Source organism: Gymnoscopelus braueri, assembly GCF_963280865.1.
Source record: "Gymnoscopelus braueri genome assembly, chromosome: 5".
Classification (NCBI taxonomy): Eukaryota; Metazoa; Chordata; class Actinopteri; order Myctophiformes; family Myctophidae; genus Gymnoscopelus; species Gymnoscopelus braueri.
In genome coordinates, this window is record NC_137606.1 from 51,757,741 (window position 1) to 51,785,074 (window position 27,334).

General features: G+C 40.5%; 2 protein-coding genes across 2 annotated transcripts; one reads left to right on the plus strand and one right to left on the minus strand.

The window, feature by feature from the left end:
• Positions 1-1,334: 1,334 nt before the first annotated feature.
• rnaset2l (ribonuclease T2, like) lies at positions 1,335-9,526 on the minus strand. Its single transcript, XM_080429298.1, has 9 exons — positions 9,421-9,526; positions 8,301-8,524; positions 8,109-8,176; positions 5,843-5,900; positions 4,181-4,248; positions 4,011-4,031; positions 3,190-3,238; positions 2,225-2,299; positions 1,335-2,034 (listed from the first exon to the last, which is right to left on the minus strand). The coding sequence occupies exons 2-9, from the start codon at positions 8,505-8,507 to the stop codon at positions 1,834-1,836; spliced, it is 747 nt and encodes a 248-aa protein (XP_080285424.1). The 5' UTR covers positions 8,508-8,524; positions 9,421-9,526; the 3' UTR covers positions 1,335-1,833.
• A 3,939-nt stretch (positions 9,527-13,465) lies between these two features.
• On the plus strand, positions 13,466-26,988 carry cox7a1 (cytochrome c oxidase subunit 7A1). Its single transcript, XM_080429454.1, has 4 exons — positions 13,466-13,581; positions 20,541-20,627; positions 24,350-24,434; positions 26,392-26,988. The coding sequence occupies exons 1-4, from the start codon at positions 13,567-13,569 to the stop codon at positions 26,448-26,450; spliced, it is 246 nt and encodes an 81-aa protein (XP_080285580.1). The 5' UTR covers positions 13,466-13,566; the 3' UTR covers positions 26,451-26,988.
• Positions 26,989-27,334: the final 346 nt, after the last annotated feature.

Consider the following 27,334-nt stretch of genomic DNA (forward strand, 5'->3'; position numbering starts at 1 on the left):
ACACACGACACAATCCTGAGTGTTGGTTTAACTATTTAAAAATAACACTTTTGACGGTTAAATCAACACTCTTGATTGGAACAGCGTGGCCGTTTAGAAAAATAATGGAAACGTCTCCTTTTTGGCTTCATGATAAAACACCATGTTAATAAACTGTGAAATTGGTCCACATGCTTGTGTTGGTTGGTGTGTTTGTGAAGAAATATTCCATGTACAGAATTCCCCAGTCACAGTGGTGGAAAAAAGTACTTGTTTACTTAAGTAAAAGTATCAATACGGCAACGCAGACATACTCTGTTACAAATACAAATTCTGTAAAAGTACAAAAGTATTGGCATCAAATAAATACTTAAATATGCCTAAAAGTACTAGTTATGCAGAATGTCCCTGTGTAAAAGTCTTTTGAAAATAGCAGATCTACAAGCTCACAACGCATCGCAACGCTTTGTGAGCTTGTAGATCGGTTATTTTTCAATAGCCAAAGTTTAGATAGGGGTGACGTGGTTAATGCATGTTTTGTAATAATGATCAAAATCTACAAAGTAACTAGTAACTAAAGTTTTCAAATAATATCCGTACAATGGAGTAGAGGTAAAAGTATTGAAAAATGGAAATACTCCAGTAAAATAAGAATTCCTCAAAATTGTACTTAACTCTTTCACTGCCAATAAAATAAAAACATTATTGCGAACTTTGCCAGCATTTCTTTTTTGTTTTTTCAAAGAAAAAATAAAGTGCACTGCTTAGGAAGCGAGATACAGCCTTTTTCAGTTATAGGTTAAACAAAGAGTGGATGGAGCTGCAAATCTTCAGATAATGATGGATTCTGAACACTTTCCCCCCCCCCAAAAAGAAATAAAACTTTTTTTTTATTATTATTATTTTTTACTGGGATTTCTCGTTCTGGCACTGAGGGTATAACCCTAAAACTCGGGATAACTCGGGGCTTGGCACTGAGAGAGTTAAGAACAGTACGTTTGTATGATCATGATATCCTACCTTGTGAATTATTCTTATTGCTCTTTTTTTATGCCTATGGACAATCAAAATCAATTGGTAATATTTCATGTTGATGTGGTGTCATGATTAAACTTAATGTTGATATGGCACACTGACTATCAAGAAAATGAAAACTTGGCACTTCATGTCAAAAAGGTTGCCGACCCCTACCCTTGTCTCCAGCTTTAATAATATGAAGGCGAAAAAACACGTTGTCAGGACAACAATTTGATCTATTCAGCAGAGAGAACTCAAACAGGATAAACAACATATTGTTTAAGTACCAAGATGCATGGTAATAATATAATACTTTATTTAAAATATTAGTAGCACATTCTAGTGATGATGTACAAAAAATGTTAGATTAAGAAAAAATTAATTGTTACGGGTTAATATACATTTCCAGACACACACAGGAGGCGTGATGCAGCACTGAAGTCCCTGAAAATTCATCACAAGGAAACCACTTTAGGTTGCGGTCATACCTAACTGTGTGTCTTTTTTGCAATGGTTTTTAACCCATTCAAACCAGGAACGCATATGTGTAACCACTTAAACCATTATTTTATACTTGTAGGGTATTAAAAAATAGCAGATATACAAGCTCATAGCGCAGCACTCTGTGAGCTTGTAGATTGTAGAACTTGTGTAGCAGATAATACAAGCTCTATGAGCTTGTATATCTGCGAAACATTTTAACTCCGTTCTGTGCTTCTGGGTTGCTATGAGCTTGTAGATCTGCTATTTTTGAATAGCCAAAGAAATCTTAAAATGACAGAGATGTGTTCCCGGTCTTTAACGGGTTAAAACACTTTAAAGTGTAAAGGTCATTGGCTAAGCACAGGGGTTCTGGGGCTTCTGGTGGTCTATGGGGAGGTAGTAGAAAGGGGCGTGCTGTGGGCAGGGATGCCCAGGAGAGAAGCTCTTCCCTGGGTAAGGTGTGTCCTCCTGCGGGGGGTCCTCCTGGGGGTCCTCACAGCCCAGCGTCAGGTTGTGAGACAGAGGCACCTTGACCTGGAACCACACCTCTCTGCCCTGAGAGAGACACATTCACACAAAGACAAGACGTTATAGTTGAGGATGGTTCATTCATGGACTGTGTGGTCGCAAATAAACCCAGTCTGAGTTCATCCTAATCAAACTAACACCGCCACCGAGAGAGAGAGAGAGAGAGAGAGAGAGACAGAGAGACAGAGAGACAGAGACAGACGAAGAGAGTGCTAACCTCATCATCTTGGACACACTCTAGGGCATGATGGTCACCCAGCAGTGGAGCCAGAACTCTGTGGACCTCATCAAACTACACACACATGCAAGAAATATTCAAATACATGTATTAATCCAATTATTAATGAACTTACTACAGCTGTTATTTACTGTAGGAGTTACTGTGCCTTTCTGGACTCACATGACCCTTACATGACCTTAGATGAATCTACTGCTGTCTGTCTGTCTGTCTGTCTGTCTGTCTGTCTGTCTCTCCTGCTGTCTCCCTTTCAGCTGTCCTTCTGTCTGTCTCTCCTACACTGTCTGTCTCTCAGCTGCCATACTGTCTGTCTCTCCTACGCTGTCTCTCTCTCAGCTGTCCTACTGTCTGTCTCTCCTACACTGTCTCTCTTTCAGCTGTCCTACTGTCTGTCTCTCCTACACTGTCTCTCTCTCAGCTATCCTACTGTCTGTCTCTCCTACACTGTCTCCCTCTCAGCTGTCCTACTGTCTGTCTCCCTCTCAGTTGGCCTAATGTCTGTCTCTCCTACACTGTCTCTCTCTCAGCTATCCTACTGTCTGTCTCTCCTACACTGTCTCCCTCTCAGCTGTCCTACTGTCTGTCTCCCTCTCAGTTGGCCTAATGTCTGTCTCTCCTACACTGTCTCTCTCTCAGCTGTCCTAATGTCTGTCTCTCCTACACTGTCTCTCTCTCAGCTGTCCTAATGTCTGTCTCTCCTACACTGTCTCTCTCTCAGCTGTCCTACTGTCTGTCTCTCCTACACTGTCTCCCTCTCAGCTGTCCTACACTGTCTCCCTCTCAGCTGTCCTACTGTCTGTCTCCCTCTCAGTTGGCCTAATGTCTGTCTCTCCTACACGGTCTCCCTCTCAGCTGTCCTACTGTCTGTCTCTCCTACGCTGTCTCCCTCTCAGTCTCAGGGGAGTGCATTCACTCTGCAGGTACAATAGTAACAGTGTGTGTACCTTATAGGTGTGGTTACAGGATGGTTTGATTCCAGCATCCTCCAGAACTCTGGAGGAGAGACAAGATAGACACATGAGTGTGCGTGCGTGCGTGTCTACACTTGCGCTACTTGTTTAATGTCCCCACAACTATAGTAGAATTTGAGAAACATACATTATGAGGCTAATTGTCCAGGTCCTCACGAGATAAATGTTTTTTTATGGTTAAAAAAAAAGATTGGGGGAGTTTACAATTAGGAAAAGATTGAGGTTGGGATTATGATTATGATTAGACGTTTAGGAGTTGGGGTTCGAGTTGTGACTGATTTATACTTGGTTGCACACAGGTGTCGTGGGCTGAGAATAGCCGATGCACTGTATAAGCTCACAATACAGCAGCGTGACGCTTTGTGAGCTTGTAGATCTACTGATTTATATGTGCAATGTTGCACATTGAAGTGTAAACTCAGGGTTAGGGTTCAAAATAATTTGATGTCAAGCATCACAATATAAGTGTGTGCGTGTGCGTGTGCGTGTGCGTGTGTGTGTGTGTGTGTGTGTGTGTGTGTGTGTGTGTGTGTGTGTGTGTGTGTGTGTGTGTGTGTGTGCGTGCGTGCGTGCGTGCGTGCGTGCGTGCGTGCGTGCGTGCGTGCGTGCGTGCGTGCGTGCGTGCGCGCGCGTGCGCGTGTGTGTGTGTGTGTGTGTGTAATTTACGATTTTTTTTTTTTTTTAACAATTCTAATTCACAATTTTACAAAACATTCATGTCTTTTTTCCTGAGCCTCATTCTTGATATGTTGTTTTTTTTCTTCGTCAAACTATTATTTTTGCCTGGGCCTCACTGTACATAATCCTGCACTGGACTGATGGTGTTTTGGAGAAAACAAATACCAAAAACTGCATTCTTGGATTTTTTTTCAAATGTTTGTAGCCTTAGCCGTTAGAGCCCCTTCACAATGGAGATAAGAGGTTTCTGCCCGACAACAACGATTTATAAACATGAACATCTTACCAGAACTGGAAGCTGGACTTGGTTTGGACCAAGGAAGGCCACATCTGAGACAGCTCTGCATCCAACTCCTAAAGGACCAGACACACAGAACCTTCAGTGATTCATCACCTATGAGGTTCTCAAACTGTTGGTCAGGACCCCCAGGGGGGTCCCCAAATTATTTTTTCTTTGGGGGGGATGGGGTCCACAGATGATTAGCTTAACACATTCACTGCCAGGGGTTTTCTAAAACAGGCTGCAGCCTCTGCCAGCATTTTTAACGATTTTCTTACCTTTTCAAGTAGTCACAGAATATTTATCTCCAGTATGATCGATCCCCTGATGGTTGAATCACTGAGGGTTTCACTGTGCTTCCGTGGAGAAACAAAAATGTCATCGCGACCTCAGAATATACAGAATATTTCCCAAATACTTAACCATTTTTTCTTTCTTTTTTAAATGACGTTTTAAAACGTCTTTGGCAGGCAATGTGTGTGCAACATAGTTTTTTCACTCAACAGTAAACAAACCAACATACAGTATAAGTGTGAAGTGACAATTTAATGACTTTTAAGACCTTTTTAATAAGTCTTTGACAAAAAAACTTTTGACACATATTATTGTGTCAAAAGCAATCAACAAACTATACTAAATACAAAAATATACTAAAAGTGGTCAAACATTGGCCAATTCGTCAAATATTACCTAAGAAATAGGCTTTTTTTTTTTTATAGTCAATTTACGTTCTCACAACACCAAGGCATTTTGAGCTTGTAGATCGGCTATTTTCACAATATTTATCTAGGGAACCGAGTAAAAAAAAGAATTTATGTGTCAACTCCTACAATTCAAAGTGCTTGTCGGGGTGGGGGGTCCCCAGGTCAAATATGATTATTTTGGGGGGTCCCCAGTTCAAATATGATTATTTTGGGGGGTCCCCAGGTCAAATATGATTATTTTGGGGGGTCCCCAGTTCAAATATGATTATTTTGGGGGGTCCCCAGGTCAAATATGATTATTTTGGGGGGTCCCCAGGTCAAATATGATTATTTTGGGGGTTGCGGCCTGAAAAGAATGCAAACCACTGATGTAGATATTATTGTCCTGGAACAAGACACTAGTTCGTAATTGGTTGGGGGGGGAAAGGGTCATTTTAAGCTCTATTTTATAGAGCTCTCGATCTACAAGATCTCAACGTGTCGCATAGCAATGCAATGCACCGTAAGCTGGCAGATCTGCTTTTTTGTTGTGTTGAAAAATATTGATAAATTGTTTGACAGCTGGACGTGTATTCCATAATGCCCCAACAGTGCCACCTGCTGGTCACCGCCATGTCATGCCGCATTGATGAAGTAACTTGGTCAAAAGTATCCCAGACCAAGTATTGAGTGCATAAATTAAAACACTTTTCAGATGGTCAACATCTCTGTATTATAAATGTTATTTTGTTTTCTTTTTGTGACCTTATTTCATATTCTAATATGTTGAGATATAGATTTTAGATTTGCGTGAGCTGTATGCCATAATCATCAAGGTTAAGAAAAAAAATTGGGGGAAATATTTCACTTAATATGCGTAATGAATCGAGCATAATGAAAGTTTCACTTTTCAAATTATATTACCGGGAAGAAAATACTTTTCCACAATATTCACATTTGTTGAGAGGGTGAGATATGGACTTACTTTGACATCAGAGTAGAACATGGTCCAGCATTTACAGCAGTAGTGAGCCCTCAAAGGCCTGCACACACACATACACGCACACACGCACGCACGCACGCATAGTCACACACACGCACGCACGCACGCACACACACACACACACACACACACACACACACACACACACACACACACACACACACACACACACACACACACACACACACACACACACACACACAAATATAGTCGCTGTCTTTGGCAGAAACCTCATATCTCAATATTTCAACTTTTTAATGTTTTTTTGTTATTGTGAGTAAATGAATAACCTACTTCATGATACAAGAGTGCCACGCAAAATAAATGAAAATAGCAGATCTTACAAGCTTGTAGATCAGCTATTTTCACTATTTACGTTGTCATCATAATAAAAAGGAACACTTTTGGACATTTGGAGGTTTCGACCCGACAGTGACGATACAACAAAAGCTCTGTTCAGTTATCACATATATTTTTCCCGCCATGTTTTGGGGGTCTCTTCATATTCCCCTCATTCTGTCAGTCAATGGATGTTACATTATGAAGCATTATGAAGACATAACCAGCTGGTGTAAAGTAACTAAGTACATTTACTCAAGTCCTGTACTTAAGTACAATTTTTAGGCATTTTCACTTTACTGGAGTATTTCCAATGTTCTGTACTTTTACTTCTACTCCGCTAGCCTACATCTCAGAGGCAAATATTATACTTTTTACTCCACTACAATTATGTGAAAACTGTAGTTACTAGTTTCTTTTTGATTATTATTACAAAACATACATTACCCATTTCAGCACTATATACATTTCGGCCATTTGAAAATTGCAGATCTACAAGCTCACAATGCGTCGTGATGTGAGTGTGACACATTGTGAGCTTCTAGATCTGCTATTTTCAGAAGATTTTTATACATTTGAAAACTTGTGAAATGGGACATTCTGCATAATGAGTACTTTCTACTGTTGTTACTTAAACGACAGTTTGATACCAATACTTTTGTACTTTTACTCAAGTAAATGTTTTATTCCAGACCCCTACTTGTAACAAGAGTATTTCTACATTGCGAAAATGTGAGTACTTTTTCCACCACTGGACATAATCCTCCCTACAAGCTCACAATGTGCTGCATTGTATAGCTTTGGTTCACGGTATATTGTCATTCTGCATCGTGCAGGACAATTGTATAGTATTATGTACTATTGTATACTGTTGTTCTGTTATTTATGGTGCTTATTACTGTTTTTCTTGCCGTGTGTGTGTGTGTGTGTGTGTCAGGCCCGGATACAGAAATTACTAACTGGGGGGGCATTAACACATTGGGTGCCAGAGGTTTATTAAAATATTATACGTTGAGTGCCAGCATTTCTTCCATCCACTTGCGTTATACATTTTGTGCTGTGAGAAGCCCCGACGCGGAAATGCATGTAAACAAAGCGTGCGTGCGAGACGGCGGAGGGTCCCGACTAACGCCTGGAACAATAATATTTCCAACGCGACCCTCCATTGCAGCGTGATCGCCGATCGAAAACGGCTCGTTTCCACCACATTAAAAAGAAATGGAGATATTAAGCTTTTAATCAAGGAGATAACATTGAAAACGCCGACCGGAAGGATTTTTGACATGGAGCCACATCCAGCCTCTTCTTCTCAGAAACTGCTTGGGTGATGTCAAAGTTTCGTTTTAGCGCCCCACGTGGCCCACATGTATAAAAATAGAATTGGGTCAAAAACGGTCCGGACCGTTTTCGGCACTTCTCGTTTGGACCCTCAAAAACGGTCCGGACCGTTTTTGGCATTCAATGTGTTAATAAATGTTGGGGGGCGGCTTCCTCGGCGCCGCGCGAAATTTGTTGGCGTTTTTTTTTAGTTTTTTCCGGCTGTTTGTGTAATACTGCTTGCTTCATATTGTTCTTTTGGGCTTGTTTTCCTAGGCTTCTTTCTCTCGCAATATCTGGCAACACTCCCCATGGAAAATCAGGGCAGAGGATTATTTGAATTGTGCAATGATACATGATGGAATATGATTAAGTATTATTTTGATTATGGTAAGCTCACATTTCATATCATGACATAAATGTAACTTTCACAAGCCCCCCCGCCCCCCCTTTTTTTGGGGGGGGGCAGTCAGGGCATTTGGGGGGGCATTGCCCCCCCTTGCCCATGCCTAGATCCGGCCCTGTGTGTGTGTGTGTGTGTGTGTGTGTGTGTGTGTGTGTGTGTGTGTGTGTGTGTGATCTTCTTTCTTACCAGAGTCCATGGATGGTCCAGGTGTTAACGTTAGCAGGGATGCTGCAGACAGACTTGTCCTCCAGAGCCTACAGGACACCATGAATAACAACCACTAGTAATCATAGCTTAGTTTTTATTTCGTTTTCGTCAGTGAAACGACCAACATTTTTCGTCATAGTTTTAGTCGACGAAATGAACACTGATACCCACCAGACAGAATCCTCCAGGCCACTGCAGGGTGAATGTGAGACATTTCCACGAGCAAAACTTCTTGTCCGAGAGGAGCTCATCCTCCGGGCGGCCATGTTTGTAGTTCTCTTCTTGGAGGTCATTGTAGCCTGTCCATGGATCTCGCTCCGGGAGGGAGAGGACTACAGTACCCAGACACGCCAGGAGGGGCAGCACTGAGCGAAGCATCTTCTGAGCAGGCAATTCTGGTTGGTGTGTCACCAACAAAATTATTATAATGCATCAAAACTATGTCAAAAGAAATACTCTGTGAGAGACCAGTAATTATGTATTATTATGACCTTTATAAGGCATTATAATGTGTTATGAATGCATTATCTACTGTAGGCCTACTTACGATTGCTTATAACTGTAATTATACAGTGTGATAAGCAGATTGCAATCCCTTTATACATAGCCTTATACTTAAAGGTAGGGTAAGTGATTTACTTTTGTTAAAATAAGTGTTAAATAGCTCTATATTCTGATAGTACTCATTGCTATAGAGTGTGTGTTCAGTAAAAGGAGTCTCCCATATCTCTCCAGCTCTTTATTAAACAGAAAAAGCATTTTCAGTGCTCTCTCCTGATTGGCTTAAATGTTGTCACCTACCTGAAAATGTATTTATATTCTGTTTACTAAAGAGCTGGAGAGATCCCTGTGACCGAACAAACGCTCTGTAGCAATGATTACTATCAGAATATAGTACTTTAATCAAAAACAAATGAAAACAAAAAACAAAAAAAAATACCAAAAAATATCACTTACCCTATACCTTTAAATGAATAGTTCCCTATTTTTTCCTATCGATTAGTCACCCCATGGAGACTTGAATTAATAGATATTTTTTCTCGCATTCCTAAGCCAATAAGGATGATGACCAGCGGACCGGTAGGCAGCGCAGCGGTTCCGGTAGGAGACACAAAGGAGACTCTTAATGTCTCCTACCGGAACCGCTGCTGGTCATCAAATTATTGTCTTAGGAATGCGACAAAAATAAGTCTCCATGGGGTGCCTTTAAGTCTAAAAAAATAAATAAAAACACTGTCACTTGACAAATATCATGCCTGTGCAATGAACCATTAGAGAGCACTGTCATTACCTTCCTTTGGATGCTCGGTGGTGTCTTTCTATGTCCGGCTGCTAGGCGGTATCTCTGGACAAGTGGGTGCTAGGTGATGTCTGGGTGCCAGGTGGTGTGTGTCTGTGGATGCTATGGTGTGTGTGTGTGTGTCAGTGGGTGTGATGGTGAAAAGGGGAAGTGAAGAAAGCACAACAGGAACACGTGAAAGCATTGACATGAACAGGCTCCATTTAAAGAGCTTTCATTTCCAAACAAAGGTGACTGGCTTTAGAAGAAGTCACGTGAACCTGTGCCTATAGGACAACATGTCAATAAATGATGGTTTGTACACAGGAAGACAGAACACAACCGAGTCCTTTTGGGATTTGTATGTCTGTAGTTTTCTTAACCACGTTGGACCCCACAGAATGACGATCCATTATGACAACCAACAAAAGTGCAATAAAGCAGTGGTTCTCAGCCTGTGGGTCGGGACCCCACATGATTTTTTGGGGGGGTCCCCAGATGACAATGAAGTGACAATTTAAGGACTTTTAAGACCAAAAAAAAAATACTGAAGTAAAGAAAAGGAAAAAAGTACCAGTACTGCATCAAAAGTAATCAACGAGCTATGCTATAAAAAAATCTGTGAAACATTGGCCAAATTGTCAAATATAAGAAACAAGCAATCATTTTGAAAATAGCAGATCTACAAGCTCACAATGCCTTGTAGATCTGCTATTTCCACAATTATTTATCTGTGGAACCGTGTACTTAACTCCTACAATTCCAAGTGCTTGTCAGGTTGGGGATCCCCAGTTCAAATATGATTATTTGGGGGGGTCCCCAGTTCAAATGTGAGTATTTTGGGGGGGGGGGGGGGGGGGGGGTCACCAGTTCCAATATGATTATTTTGGGGGATCACCAGTTCCAATATGATTATGTTGGGGGGTCACCAGTTCCAATATGATTATGTTGGGGGGTCACCAGTTCCAATATGATTATGTTGGGGGGTCACCAGTTCCAATATGATTAGTATGTTGGGGGGTCACGGCCTAAAAAGGTTGAGAACCACTGCAATAAAGACTCCACCAGCTGACACCAACTCAGGACTCCTGAATCCAGCATCATGGTCTGGAGCTCTGCAGTGTTGTTAGCTCTGCTGTCACGCCACAGTGTGTCTGCATGTACAGTAGGTGGTAAGTCTCTTTCCCTTCCTAGATGCGCCTAATTGGGATGGCTCCCACAGTGTCAGATAGCTCGGCACCAGTTCCGGGTGCTTAGAGGATCAAAGCTGCCCCCCACCCTATAAGGACTTTTAAAAACATGACTCTCCACCAAACAGACTACTTCAGACTATTTCAGACACACACACACACACACACACACACACACACACAGACACACACACAGACAAATATAGTCGCTGTCTTTCAGACACACACACACACACACACACACACACACACACACACACACACACACACACAGGAAAACACAGTTTTTATATTAAAAAGCCCAAGGTTACACAATCATACAGTACAGCCTGGCCGGCCAGCCACACAATCAGTAAGAGTTATTGTTCACCACAACGTGATATGAACTGATCCTTGAGATTAAAGGGATATTTCACTTTCAAACATGTTTGGGGTCATTTTAACGTCTACTCAAGCCCCTATATGTGAGGTTTGGATATTTGCACACCAAATCCTGCGCTGTGATTGGCCACAAATGTACCCCCCTAACCCTGCACCGTGATTGGCCAATCACAGTCTATTCAGGACTGTGATTGGCTAGGGAAACATGACACATGTGCATAGCCCTATAAATAGGACCATAACTTAAAAAAACCCATAAATGTGTTTTTTTAAAGTTATGGTTTCTTCCATCACTTCTTCCATCACTGTGATGACCACTGTGACCACACCGCCCACTTCACACTGGGTGTGATTTTTATTTATTTTTTGTTAATTATTAAGAAAAATGTAACATGTTTGAAAAAAATATATGAAAAAAGTAATCGTAAAAAAAAGTCCCCTCACGTAATGGGAGGGCAGTATGAGTCACTAGAATCAAGGAAGGGTGTTTTCAATGAATCTAACATGGTTAAAATGAATGAAGTTACAATGGGTTTGTACAGGAAGAGGGCGTGTCTGATTAAATTAATATCAAATGTCTTAATACTAAATCAAGCAACAAAAAATCTGGGCTGCTCACAAAAGCCTGAGTAGATGTTACAATCACCCCAAAAATTTTTGAAAGTGAAATATCCCTTTAACTAGATTTTTTCCCTAATTGTCATTCATCACTTTAACCCTAGATTCAGGGGTCTATACCACATCAGATCCCCTCCCCTTTTCCCTCTACACTAAATCCCTTCTGCGTAAAATAGCTAATCTACAAGCTCACAACGCAGCTATTTTCGACCAGTGGGTTCATGTGGTTAAAGCATTAAACAATTTCAGATCCATTAGTCAACCCAGTAGGAAAATGAATGAGGACAGACAGACGGACGGACGGACGGACGGACGGACGGACGGACGGACGGACAGTTTCCTTCATTTGATAGTATGCTGGTAGGACACCGCAATTATGGCACTTATCATTTCAAGCTGTTGTGCGTAATACAGGGTGTGTTTTATTTTGATCAGTGGTGGAAAAAGTACTCAATTTTTTGTAACATTTTTTAAAGAGGTGGTGCCATTGTTTTGCACCTTTTCTGTTTTTCATGTATCTATGAGGTTGATAGAACTTCAGTAAGCCCCCTGGTGTTTTATGTCTCAACATCTGACTATTTTGAGTTTCTACCTGGAGGCTGAAACCTTGAGGGTCAAACGTGCCAATAGAAAAACAGCCCTTTAGTGACATAGTAAAAATATACCCTCCCCCTCATTATCATAACACAACAGGTGTGGGCATGAGGAGGAGGAGGGACTAGGACAGGTGGGTGGTGCTAAGGTGGTGGAGGAGGTGCTAAGGTGAGAACCAGGTATACTTAATGAACTGGAGGCGTGTCCACATAAAAACATAATTTTAACAATTTCTGTAAAGTTTTTGAAAAAAAATCTTCCTCCTAGTATAACCATAATACCTGATGATTATGTTTTGGGGGGGGGGGGGGGGGAATCACTGAAAATCACGGCACCCCGTCTTTAAGTTAACTTTTTCAAGTAAAAGTATCAATACTCCAATGTGGAAATAGGCCTACTCTGTTACAAGTAAAAGCATGTCCTCCTACAGGCTGGTGGGCGGCAGGGAGTGTTGGGCGGGAGGAGTAGTACGAAAGGTCCTCCCGGTGGGGGCTCCTCACTGGCAGGTGAGTCAGTAGGATACAACAGCAGTGACGACACATAAATGTGTGTGGGACGGAATTAATTGGCATAACGACTAAATTGGGGAGAAAAAAGGGGTAGAACATTATTGGCTACTCAAAAGAAAAAAAGAATAACACAAACATGTACAAAGAATTAAGCATCATTAAAATCAGAGTCAGACAGAATACAAAAGCAACATAATCAATAACCAGTCAGAATCAATGTAATGTAGTATTTCTACATTGTGGTGAGCACTTTTACTTAAAGGGATAGTTCACCCGAACTTTTTTTCTATCCATTAGTCACACAATGGAGACTTGAATTCATGGATATGTTTTAGTTTTTGTTGCATTCCTAAGCCAATAATTTGATGACCAGCGGACCGGTAAGCAGCGGTTCCGGTAGGAGACTCAAAGGAGACTCTTTGTGTCTCCTACCGGAACTGCTGCCGGTCATCAAATTATTGGCTTAGGAATGCGACAAAAAACCCAAAATATCCATGAATTCAAGTCTGCATGGGGTGACTAATCCATAGAAAAAATGTCATTTTGGGGTGAACTATTCCTTTAAGTAAAATATATACTCACACACACACACACACACACACACACACACACACACACACACACACACACACACACACACACACACACACACACACAGTTTGGTCTGCGTGGCTGACCATAGTTTGGCAGAGATTCAGAGCCACCCCCTGATACGTGCGTACGCGCTGTTTATGCTCTAGTGTGCCTGTGTGTGAGTGCGTGCACGCCTGTGTGTGTGTGTGTGTGTGTGTGTGTGTGTGTGTGTCCTTGTACGGGCCCTGCTTTAGTTCCTGAAGAGAGACTCAGACGCACACACAGCTACAGACATGAACCACCTACTGGTAAATACTCTTCTTATATTTCTGTCTTCCTTCCTCCTTTTCTGCAGTGGTGTAAAGTAACTAAGTACATTTACTGAAGTACTGTACTTAAGTACAACGTTGATGTATTTTTTTCTTTACTGGAGTATTTCAAATTGTCAGTACTTTTACTTCTACTCCACTACATCTCAGAGGCAAATGTAATAATTTTACTCCACTAGAATTATTTGAAAACTTTAGTTACTAGTTACTTTATAGATTTTGATTATTATTACAAAATATGCATTAACCACTTCAGCCCTATATATACATTTCGGCCATTTGAAAATAGCAGATCTACGAGCTTGTAGATCTGCTATTTTCAAAAGATTTTTAATATATTTTATACATTTGAAAACTTTGTGAAATGGGACATTCTGCATAATGAGTACTTTCTACTTTTGGTACTTTAAGTACATTTTGATACCAATACTTTTCTACTTTTACTCAAGTAAATTTTGAATTCAAGACTTTTACTTACACAATACAGAGTATTTCTACATTGCAGTATTGATACTTTTACTTAAGTAAGACATGTGAGTACTTTTTCCACCACTGCTTTTCCATGTGTGTGTCTCTAATGTACTGAGGGTCATTTAAGGTGAGAAGAGAGGGATTAGACGTAGCGCAGACAGAATATAATTGTGACCTTTGGACTGCAGGAAAATGGTGGAATAACCTTTAACGTTTCTATCTGATTTCTGCTGTAGCCTACTGTACTGTCTGTCACAGAACATACCAGAGAGTTAATTTAACTCTGTATGGCTACTAGTGTGTGTGTGTGTGTGTGTGTGTGTGTGTGTGTGTGTGTGTGTGTGTGTGTGTGTGTGTGTGTGTGTGTGTGTGTGTGGGGAGAGAGATACAGTTGGCATATACTACTGTTGTTCAGATTACCCCAAATGACCTCCTGTTGCATGGGAAAGCTCTCTGCTCTCTGTCTGTCTGTCTGTCTGTCTCTCTGTCTGTCTCTCTCTCTCTCTCTCTCTCTCTCTCTCTCTCTCTCTCTCTCTCTCTCTCTCACCACACCCACACACCCACATACCCACACACACACCCACCCACCCCCCCCACACACACACACACACACACACACACACACACACACACACACACACACACACACACACACACACACACACACTTTTTCTCCATCTGTCTCTTCCTCTGTGTGTCTCTGTCTCTCTATCTGTTTCCCTTTTTTCATTTTCAATTTCAAGTCTCTCTCTCTCTGTCTCTCTGTCTGTCTGCCTGTCTGTCTGCCTGTCTGCCTGCCTGCCTACCTGCCTGTCTGCCTGCCTGCCTGCCTGTCTGTCTTGTCTCTGTGTCTGTGTCACATACACCATGGCTGACAGAGTGACATGGGGACAGCAGGGGAAGTGAAAGTCAGGGCAGCTGAGGATTCATCTGAAGCTAAATTTATACATCACACATCAATAACCTCAACTTTATTGTCACATCACAGGTTGACACGTGCACGAAAGTGGGTGAAAGTGTTTGCCCTACAAGAGCAGCCATCTTTGTAGTTTTCAGGAATAGAGAAACAAGGAAAACAAGACAGAAGTGTCAAATATCCCTGATATGACTATAGAGTAAAATATTTACATAATGTGCATGGTTTAACCCATTAAAACGTTGTGAGCTGGTTCTCCTCAGAATAGCGATGCTAGGGCTCACGTTAATTATGTTTACACTTTTACAAACTGGGTGCTGTGCCAGTAGAAGTATAAAAGCATCCGTGTCATTTTAGACTTTTGTGTTGGCTATTCAAAAATAGCAGATATATAGCTCTCAGCGTGTCACTTCGTGCCGCGAGCTTGTAAAAATATTGGAAAATATTTAAAGTGTGAGAAGTACTGATTTAGAAGGCATTTTGTAGAATCGCCCACTTGGCAGCATTTCACACTTGGCAAATCCCCCCCCCCCCCCTTTGTCCGTGACAAAGGCGTACTACACAGGGGTTCTCAAAGTGGGTTCCGGGAACTCCCGATAGGGCTCCTTCAGGGGGTTCCTGGGGGTCCCCAGCAAAAAAAAAACGGTCCATTAAGACCTGTCTTATAAATGTCTTCTAAATCCTAAAAGTTTTCTGAAAAACTTATGTTGCTATAATATCAGTGGTTCTCAAACTCTTTCACGTCAAGGACCCCCAAATTTGTTTGTATTTGGCCGTGGACCCCCATCTCAAAATATTTAGTTCCAGGGACCCCCAGAAGCAAAGAATTGAGTTAAAAATGTTTGCTTTAAAAATATATATTCAAAGATTTGCAAAAATGTCTACATTTTTCAAATATAGCAGATATTTTATTTTTATTTGTATTATTTTTATTCAGCATAGGTAGTAGTAGGGCAGTTATATCAAAAACATATACAGTACTCATGCCTTTTTCTTTTTTCCACATACAGAAACAAACAATACAATACAAAACAATTCACACCCAACATAACATTTAACACGCAACTTAGGGACAAGGATGGTTCAGTTAGCTTTGAAAAATAGCAGATCTACAAGTTTGTAAATCTGCTATTTTTTAAAAGCCAAAGTATAAAATACGGCTAAAATCTAAAATGACACAGATGCTTTGCCGGGTTTTAATGGGTTAAAATAGCATCAGCATCAGTTTCACCTAAATACTTCAGCTATTTGAAAATAGGTGATCGACAAGATCACTGAGGTTGTCGATCAGCTATTTTCCCCCAACAAAATTAACAACACAAATCGTGTATGGGAGTCTCTGGCACAATATTTTCAGATGGGCCAAATGCTTATTAATTTGGGGGTCCTTGACATTGAACACGTTTGAGAACCAAGCTGTATGCATATAGTCTCACATGTGGGTGAAACATCATTGAGCAGCATTTGATTTATTGACATTCACATGTACACGTAAAAAAACAAAAACAAAACACATGCATACAATAGTCAGAAGGATAAACATAAAAAAAGCTCGAAGGCTTATTTCCATTGTGGGCCTTTCAAAGACGGTTCAATACAACAGTAATAAATAAAAGTGATACATCTGGATGATGTTCCAATTAGGGCATAGATAGTTATGATTATGAATAGGTCCTGCTATCTTTCAGCTTATCTTTTGTGTGAATATTTAAAAAGCAGTTATCAGATAATGTGTCGGTGTGTGGCTGATCTCTTGCCGACAATAGCTGCTTTTCAAGTTGTCCCTGTCGGTAAGCGACACCGTTTTTGTCAAACAGTGTAACAGCAGTGATTCTCCAACTGTTTTAACAGTTTGTTATCAACATTATTGTTTTTCTTGTTGTTCTTATGTTATTTATGTGTGTGTAATCTCGGCATCATTGTAAATGAGGGTCTCCCTTAATGATCTCTCCGAGAATCTTAGATAAAGGTTGAATGAATGAATGAATGAATGAATGAATTCTCCAACATTTACAACTTTTACAAATATGGACCGTTACGGGTCCATATTTGGTTCCATGTGTACACTCTCAGAGTCAGTCCTGTAAGGGTCCATTGGTTCCTAAGTATCAGTAATTTAGCATGGGGACCCCCCCTGTAACCCCCTTAAGGACTCCTGGGGGTCCCTGGACCCCACTTTGAGAACCGCAGGCATATATGCTTCAGTTCAACACAGCTCAGCAGTGTAACAGTGGACCCATAAAGGTCATTATTTGACCTTGTTCACTGGACCCATAAAGGTAATTATTAGACCTTGTTCACTGGTGCAGTGGTGTAAAGTAACTAAGTAGCCTACATTTACTCAAGTACAATTTTGAGGTACCTTTACTTTAATGGAGTACTTCCAATTGTCTATACTTTTACTTGTACTCCACTACATCTCAGAAGCAAATATTGTACTTTTACTCCACTACAATTATTTGAAAACTTTAGTTACTAGTTACTTTGTAGATATAAATTAAGACATTATAGCAGATCTACAAGCTCACAACGCGACGTGTGTGACGTGTTATGCGCTTGTAGATCTGCTATTTTCGAATTGAGTATAAGTATAAAATGGGGCTTAGATGGTTAATGTATGTTTTGTAATAATAATCAAAATCTACAAAGTAACTAGTAACTATATTTCAGATAGTTGTAGTGGAGTAAAAAGTACAATATTTGCCTCTGAGATGTTGTTGTGGAGTAGAAGTATAAAGTATCAAAACATGGACATACTCAAGTAAAGTAAAAGTACCTCAAAATTGTATTTAGGTACACTACTTGAGTAAATGCACTTACTTTGCACCACTGGTAATGTTTTCCAGTCAAAGTGTGTTGCAGCCACAACGGACGGCAGGAAAGCCACAAGTCATGTCTGCTCTTGGCACAGGTTACCCTTCCATATTTAACAAACACACACACACACACACACACACACACACACACACACACACACACACACACACACACACACACACACACACACACACACACACACACACACACAGGGCAGTTAAGTTGAAAGGGGGACGGGCTGTAACAGTGATTCGTGAATTGGCTGAGCCCTGGGGTTTGGGAAGGCTGTGATAGGCCGACAGAGCTGTCAGTCACGCATAGCGCTCCGCCCATTGCGCTCACCCTGTGTCGACCTTGGTAAACAGTGGAGCTGGCCTCTTAAAGGGACAGTACGCCTCTATCTGAACAGCAACAAAGAAGTAGGTCATCCATTTAGAAATGGTTAAAGCAAATTAGTGTGATCATTAAAACCCACTTAAACCCTATATACTTCACTGATCGGGGTCTCGCAGGAGTCTACTAGGCCTCCATTTTATTTCCCTCTACACCAAATGTCTTCGCCAAAGATAGCCCATCTACAAGCTCACAATATTTGGTTGTGTCCTTGTAGATCAGCTATTTTCGCAGAATGGTTGACCCCAGAATAGGGATGCTAGGGTTCACGTTAATTATGTTTACACTTTTGCAAACTGGGTGCTCTGTGCCAGTATAAGTATCAAGTATCACAAATGGAAATACTCAATTATGGTAAAAGTACCTAATAACTTAACTTAACTACTTAACCCTATTTACTTAGTTGACCGGAGTCCACCAGGACTCTTTACTAGGACCTTCCTGTTATTCCATCTATACCAAATCTCTTGGCCAAAAATAGCAGATAAGCAAGGCCAAGCTCGAGCCTACAGTAAGCACAAGCTTGTAGGTCTGCTATCCTCGCCGAACGTTCACCGCATAATAGGTTAAGCTATAGGGTTCATGTAGTTAATTACAGTAGTAGTACTTGAGTAAGAGTATAGTTACTTTCCAGCTGTGCTTGTTAATAGAAGGAGCATTAATAGCGGCGGTAGTGAAGTGAACAATAAGGGCCCATGCAGATGTTTTGATTTCTATGTTGTGTGAATTGTCAAGGCAATGTCACAGGGAACCTTTCTCTATTTTCTTTTTTATTTAAAGAGGCGAGGAGAGGAAAAAGGAGAAAGCTTTTTTTTCTTAGACATTTTGTGGATTTAGCTGATTTACTTACTTAACCTTTTTTAGGATAAATGTTTTTATATGTCAACGTGGTGAAGTGAACGGGGACTAAAGACCCATGAGGGCAGATTGTTTCGTGTCCTAAGTGTTAACTCAAAGCTAATTGTACCATCTTTGTCTCTATGTTGGGTGTTATATCGGGTGTGAATTGTTTTGAATTTGTATGTGGAAAAATTAAAAAAGGCATGAGTACTTGTACTATGTTCTCTCTATAACTGCCCTATTACCTATGCTGAATAAAAATCATAAAGAGAAAAAAATCACAGGGAAAGTACAGCAGTGTGTCTCTGTGTGTCACTGAACACAACAAAATCATGTTTTTTTCACACTCATGTACTACAAGATAAAGAAGATGAAGACACCTTGACCTTGACAACAGTGCAGTGGTGGATAGTAACTAAGTGCATTTACTTAAAGAGGTGGTGCAATGGTTTTGCACTTTTTCAGTTTTTCATGTGTCTATGAGGTTGATAGAACGTCATTAAGCCCCCTGGTGGTGTTTTTATGGTGTTTTATGTCTTCTCTGACTATTTTGAGTTTCTACCTGGAGGCTGAAACCTTGAGGGTCAAACGTGGCAATAGAAAAACAGCCCTTTAGTGACAAAAATATACCCTCCCCCTCATTATCATAACACAACAGGTGTGGGCATGAGGAGGAGGGACTAGGACAGGTGGGTGGTGCTAAGGTGGTGGAGGAGGTGCTAAGGTGAGAACCAGGTATACTTAATGAACTGGAGGCGTGTCCACATAAAAACATACTTTTAACAATTTCTGTACACTTTTTTGAAAAAAAATCTCCCTCCTAGTATAACCATAATACCTGATTATGTTTTAGGGGTGGAAAAAATCACTGAAAATCACGGCACCCCGTCTTTAAGTACTGTACTTAAGTACAATCTTTTGGTATTTGTTACTTTACTTGAGTATTTTCAATTTCCAATACTTTTATTTCTACTCCACTACATCTCGGATCCAAATGTTGTACTTTTACTCCACTACATTTATTTGAAAGCTTTAGTTACTAGTTGATTATTATTACAAAACATACAGTAACCATTTCAGCCAACGCATTGTGAGCTTGTAGATCTGCTATTTTCAAATGATTTTAATACATTTGAAAACTTGAAATGGGACCTTCTGCATAAGGACTACTTTTACTTTTTGTACTTTAAGTACATTTTGATGCCAATACTTTTGTACTTTTACTCAAGTACATTTTGTATTCCGGACTTTTACTTTACTAAAGTATTTCTATATTGCAGTATTGATACTTTTACTTAAGTAAAACTTTTGAGTACTTTTTCCACCACTGTAACAGTGGTTCTCAGATATTTGGCACATGAAGGAGCCCTTTGATATGTACATGGCCGTGGTGGACCCCCACCTGAAAAGATTTGGTGGCAGGGACCTCCAAAAGAGAAGAATTGTGTTGAATGTTTAATGAATTAATGAATTAATGAATTAATGAATTTGTGTTTTGTAGAAAGTCCCCCTGCTGGCCAGCCGAACAATCTGCACCTCAGCCCGTCATCTGAGAAACAAAGTCCCAGAGGCCCAGAAGATCTTTCAGGTACACTAACACAACACTTAAAGGTGCAGTTAGCCATTTTCTTTTCATAAAACAAGTGTTAAATATAGCTCTATATTCTGATGGCAATCATTGCTATAGAGCAGGGGTCTTCAACACGGGGTCCATGACCCCTAGGGGGTCCTCAGAGTTACTACAGGGGGGGCCGCCAAATCTGAAAACCATTAATTCACACAACACTGATAGTCTATGAAGCTATATGAAATATATTAAAAGGTTTAATCTGCAACACAATTTTATATAATATATAGAGGGGGGTCCCTGCTTCATCTCTCTCTCAGCTAGGGGGTCCTTGGCCTGAAAAACATTGAAGACCCCTGCCAAGGATGTGCTGGCCACTGGGAAATGTGGGACAATTCCAGAAAGGCATCTCCATTCCAGGCTGACCAGGCCGGCCGTTTAAAAAAAAACGGCCGAAATTAAATAAAAAATCCGGTGCGCGCACCTTACGGGCCTCTCTATCTGAGACTCCCAGGCTGAATTAGAGGCCCAGCTCCTGTTACTGAACAAACACTCTAGAGCAGGGGTCCCCTGCTCTAGAGTGTTTGTTCAGTAACAGGAGCTCCATGTCTCTCCAGCTCTTTAGTATACAGAAAATACATTTTCGGGTCAGGATCAAATTTGATCCAATCAGGAGAGAGAACTCACACAGGATACAGATCAAACAAGTGAAATTGGAAGTGATGACACTAATAAATGAGCAGACAAAAATGTTAACTGGAACACTATGCTCAATTGAATCTGATAAATGGGAACTCTCTCCTGATTGGATGAAACTGGCAACCCTCCTGAAAATGTATCTTCTGTTTATTAAAGAGCTGGAGAGACAGGGAGACCCCTGTTACTGAACAAACACTCTATCGATGATAACTATCACAATATATATAGAGTTTTAAAGGAGTAACGCACCCAAAAAATTACTTTGTTTCTATCAATTAGGCTACACACCCCATGAAGCATTGAATTCATGGAGATTTTTTAGTTTTTGTCGCATTCCTAAGCCAATAATTTGATGACTGGCGGAAATATGCTAATTGCGAACGCAGCGGAAGGAGGCGCGCGTCCGCGCGAAGTGGAGCTTACTATGAAACCGTGCTCGGCTTGTGTGTGTGTGGCTCTGTGTGCAGTGGTGTAAAGTAACTAAGTACATTTACTCAAGTACTGTACTTAAGTACAATTTTGAGGATTTTTTTATTTACTGGAGTATTTCCCATTTTCAGTACTTTTACTTCTACTCCACTACATCTCAGAGGCAAATATTGTACTTTTACTCCACTACAATTATTTGAAAACTTTAGTTACTAATTACTTTTCAGATATAGATTATGATATTATGAAACATACTGTACATGAACTACTTTAGACCTATTTTATACCTAGGCTATTTGAAAATAGCAGATCTACAAGCTCACAACGCGTCGCGATGCGACGCGTTGTGAGCTTGTAGATCTGCTATTTTCAAACATTTTAGTACTTTTACTTTTGGTATTTTAAGTACCATTTTTATGCCACTACTTTTGTACTTTTACTCAAGTAATTTTTTTATTCTGGACTTTTACTTGTAACAGAGTACTTCTATATTGCAGTATTGATACTTTTACTTAAGTAGAAAATGTGAGTACTTTTTCCACCACTGTCTGTGTGTGGCTCTGTGTGCAGTATTGTGTGCGTGCACTGCCTGTGTGCAGCCGCCAGAGTGCGCCAGAGTGCGCCAGAGTGCACTACAGTGTGGCTGAAATCCGCCTGGCCATGAAGAACACAGGAATGTAGACAATGCTCTGATTAAAATGCACAACAGCCTGCAACATGCCTAAACCAAACACATTTCAAAAACTACAAAGACAAAAAACATTTACAAAAAAAAAAAAAAAAAAAAAAAACATAACAATTTAAAAAAGACAAAAACTGTACCACCCACTTCTCTACAATTGCTCATTCCTTTCTATTCTTCTTATTGTTATTTTCGAGCTGCGTTCGCTTCCCGCATTCGCGCGTCTTACTTGTGTAGGCTATCCGGTAGGAGACTCAAAGAGTCTTCTTTGAGTCTCCTACCAGAGAGACCGCCAGTCATCAAATTATTGGTTTAGAAATGCTAAAAAAACAATCTCCATGATTTGTATGCTTCAAGGGGTGTGTAATTGAAAGAAAATAAGTACTTTTTTGGTGCATTACTCCTTCAAACTGTTCCCAAAACACTTAACCAAAAGTACAAGGTTTAATGGTTAGATTCAGCTTGAAGAGCATTCTAATCCTGATGGTGGCATTTTGCTGGTGAGGAAGGTTAACCTGTTGTTCTAAAGTACTCTACTGCCATCTAGTGATTTTCTCTTAACTGCAGCGTGCTCTCCACATCAACAGCCATTTGGGGGGAGCCCCAAATCAAGGGGTTTCCTGCAGTGGTGGAAAAAGTACTCAGATTTTTTACTTAAGTAAAAGTAGCAATACCACAATATATATATATATTTACAAGTAAAAGGCCTGCGTTCAAATTGTTACTTGAGTAAAAATACAAAAGTATAGGAATCAAAATACTTAAAGTACCAAAAGTACTACAATGTTTGAAAATAGCAGATCTACAAGCTCACAATGCGTCGCGATGCGACACGTTGTGAGCTTGTAGATCGACTATTTTAAAATAGCCTAGGTATAAAATAGGGCTAAAGTGGTTAATGTATGTTTTATAATATGATAATGTATACCATACCATTACCATAGAGAGAGAGAGAGAGAGAGAGTTATGACACGCTTTGATCTCGCAAAGCGGGCCGCTATGGGCTGTAGTTCCAAACATTGGAACTATACCAATTCAATTCAATTCAATCTTTATTTCAGACTCAGGGTCCATACAGCAAAACAGGATGACAATCACACAGTAAAAGCAATAAAATAATAAAAAGAAAAGAAAAAAAACACATAAAAAACAGTCCAACTACAGCTGTTCTAAGTCAGTAGAGGCTGTTACGCCAATGTCTCCATATCGTGGAAGAGAACCGAGTAGAACTCTTGACAGGGTTAATTAAAATCTTAATAACATGATTGTCAGACTTTTCAAGACGACATATGAATTTGTACATTACATTTCTTAACAGGGCTTGACAGGTAGGTACCCCCAGGTTTACAAACAGCTGGCTGGCACTGTGCCATCTTGGTACCCTCACCAGCAACCGTAGAGCATCATTATATGCTACTTTTAGTTTTCGCATGCTGCTAGCTTTGTAGTTACTCCATAAGTGAGCCGTATACAATGGTGTACAGAAGGCTTTAAAGAGTGATACCTTGACATGTACAGAGCATTTGTGGAATTTCCGCATTAGTATGTTTGCCTGGGCATACAATTTGCATCTTTGTCTATGGATGTCTTTGTCATCAGAGAGATCATCGGATATACAGTGTCCAAGGTACTTAATCTCACTGCACACAAGTAGTATGTTGCTACTGAGAATAAAATTAGGAAATACTGCCTTTTTATCATCTTTACTTCGCACAATCATGATGCTACTCTTCTTGGCATTATACTTAATATTAAAATCAATGCCATACTGCCATACGTTCTACCATTGAGATAGAACGAGTATTTCCACATTCTATTCTTACAATGAGAATCGCTCTCATATTAGATCACGCTGCAGAAAAGGGCAATGGCGCCCCCTGGAGAAGGGCCAAGAATAAGGTGAATTGACCATGTTTTGTTTCCATGGTTACAGGAGGACAACGGGTTGCCAGTTCACATCAAAGGAGGGACCACCGACGTTCTGATGTACAGGTTTACCATGGCCGTGACTTTAGCAGGTAAAATATACTACAATACATATAATGTACCACACCAGGATACAATATACTACAATTCATATAATGTACCACACCAGGGGTCTTCAACGTTTTTCCAGGCCAAGGACCCCCTAGCTGAGAGAGAGATGAAGCAGGGACCCCCGGCACCCCCCCCCCCCCCCACTACATATTGGATTCATGTTAAATCCGTGTTTTCAGACATTTAACGACTTAAACCATCAATACTTTGTAAACTTGACCTTTGGTCTGCTTTTTCCCCGCCTATACACCAAACCTCTTCGCCGAAAATAGACGATCTACAATTTAACAAACACTCTAGAGCAATGATTACAATCAGAATACAGAGGTTTAAACTGTTCACAAAACACTTAACTAAAGATAAAGGTTTTAATGGTTTAATTCAGCTTGAAGAGCATTCTAATCCTGATGGTGGCATTTTGCTGGTGAGGAAAGTCAACCTATTGTTCTAAAGTACTCTACTGCCATCTAGTGACTCTTCTTTTAACCACAGTGTGCTCTCCACATCAACAGCCATTTAAGCTCACATAATTTTACTTTATACATTGTCAGATTAGATACTTGAATGTGTCCTTATATCATCATCGCTCTACCCAAATACAGCTCAAGTGGAGTTAGGATGTTTTTGACCATTAAAGGAGTAGTTCACCCCAAAAATTACTTATTGCGAACGCGGAAGGAGGCGCGGCGAAGCCACGCCTCCGACCAAGTGGAGCTTACTATGTCACCGTGCTTGGGTTGTGTGTGTGTGTGTCTCTGTCCGTGTGTGTCTCCTGTGTTCACGCTCTCATTGGCTCGCGCCCCCATGTGACTCGAAACTCCGTGCTGAAATGCCAGCAGCTGCACTGCCTGTATACAGCCGCCAGAGTGCGGCAGAGTGCACTACTACAGTGTGGTTGAAATATAGCAGCCACAGTCAATCTGCGTTCGCTTCCAGCGTTCGCGCGTCTTACTTGTTTTCTATCAATTACACACCCCATGAAACCTTGAATTCATAGAGATTTTTTTGTTTTTGTCACTTTCCCTAAGCCAATAATGTGATGACTCCATTGAATTTGATCTCCATTGAGTCTTTTTGGAGACTCAATGACTCTCCTACCGGAGCCTTTCTGCCGGTCATCAAATTATTGACTTAGGAATGCGGAAAAACAAAACAAATCTCCATGAATTCAAGGCTTCATGGGGTGTGTAATTGATAGAAAATATGTTTTTTTTGGGGTGAACTATCCCTTTAATGTGGAGATAGGGTTGTTTTTTTCCGTCTGACTTGGTCATTCTAATCAACGATGGACAAAACAACCATCTCCACAAGTTGGAGTTAGATGCAGGTTTGAACAACAGTTTGAGAATCCAATGGAGTTAGGAGGTTTAGTCAGAAGGGTTTTTATAAATACTTTTCTATTGGTTCAATATTTGTAAAACCCACACACAGACGTAAAGGGTGTTCACTGATTTATTAAATTAAAAAAAATTAACAAGTTGAAAATTGGAGATAGCTCATGTCTTTATTATTTTGAAAATATTTTTTTAAATTGTGAAACTAGTCGATCTATAAGCTCACAACGTGTTGCTGTAGATCGGCTATTTCCCCTATTTTAAAATGTTTTTCAAAATAATAAAAAATGCCAAATAAGATTAGTCACAACTCACAAGGCATAAGACTCCATGCAAAATAGGGCCCTATAGTTCAAGCCCTGTAATCGTCCATTTGGAACCCCCTCAAGGAACCCTGGGGGTCCCTGGACCCCACTTTGAGAACTTATGTGTTTTAACCAAAAATAAATCACTTACACAACATTTAATTCACTGCTGCCAAATAACTGTGATCATTCCTTGTGTCTGTGTGCGTGTGTGCGTGTGCGTGTGCGTGTGTGTGTGTGTGTGTGTGTGTGTGTGTGTGTGTGTGTGTGTGTGTGTGTGTGTGTGTGTGTGTGCGTAGGAACCAGCTATTCTCTGTACTGGTTGCTGTTTGCCTGTCTGCCTCGCAAGAAAGCTTAAGAAGACGCTCTGTCTAATGTCTCAATTGCGGAGGTGTCCCGCACCGGAAAACAGCCGATCTACAAGCTCACAACGCTTCACAACGGCCAGGGTTCAATTTGTAAAACAAAGGGGGCGATGCATTGTGAGCTTGTAGATCTGCTCTTGTCGCTCTTCTAGATTTGTTCAGAATGTATTTTTTTTATATGTTCAAACATCTCGCAACGTCTTGAAAATGAACCCAGATTAGTTACGTCAGAGTTAATGTTGTTAACATAATGTTTTTCAATTAAATAGTTCAATTGTGATATTATCAAACTTGAATATCAAACATATCAGACCGTCTACATTTCCCCTCAGCATATCCAACCCTGGTACGTTGTGAGCTTGTAGATCAGTATAAATTGGGAGACAATGACCCAGGATTCATCTATAAGTTGTTTGATGTACAAATATATTCCATTGAATCATGCTCATCTGTGTTGTCATATGGTGACGTGAACATACTGTATACAACAATGAGTACATGCTGTAAACTATTAAAAAGTCTGACCACTTATTCTTATGAGCCTATGTATCTGTGTGTGTGTGTGTGTGTGTGTGTGTGTGTGTGTGTGTGTGTGTGTGTGTGTGTGTGTGTGTGTGTGTGTGTGTGTGCGTGCGCGTGCGCGTGCGTGCGTGTGCGTGAGAGAGAGAGAGACAGACAGACAGACAGATAGGGAAAGAGAGAAATCTGACTTGTAAGCAAACTGACAAAAAAAGCGAAATACTATACTGCATTCCAACGCCAATAATTTGATGACCCACGGAGTCTCCAGTACCGAGTCTGCTATTGCAACGCGTTCTCACTCGCAAGGCGTCACATTTTCTGCTCTGTCAGTAGCCCTGAAACGTCAAGTTTTGAC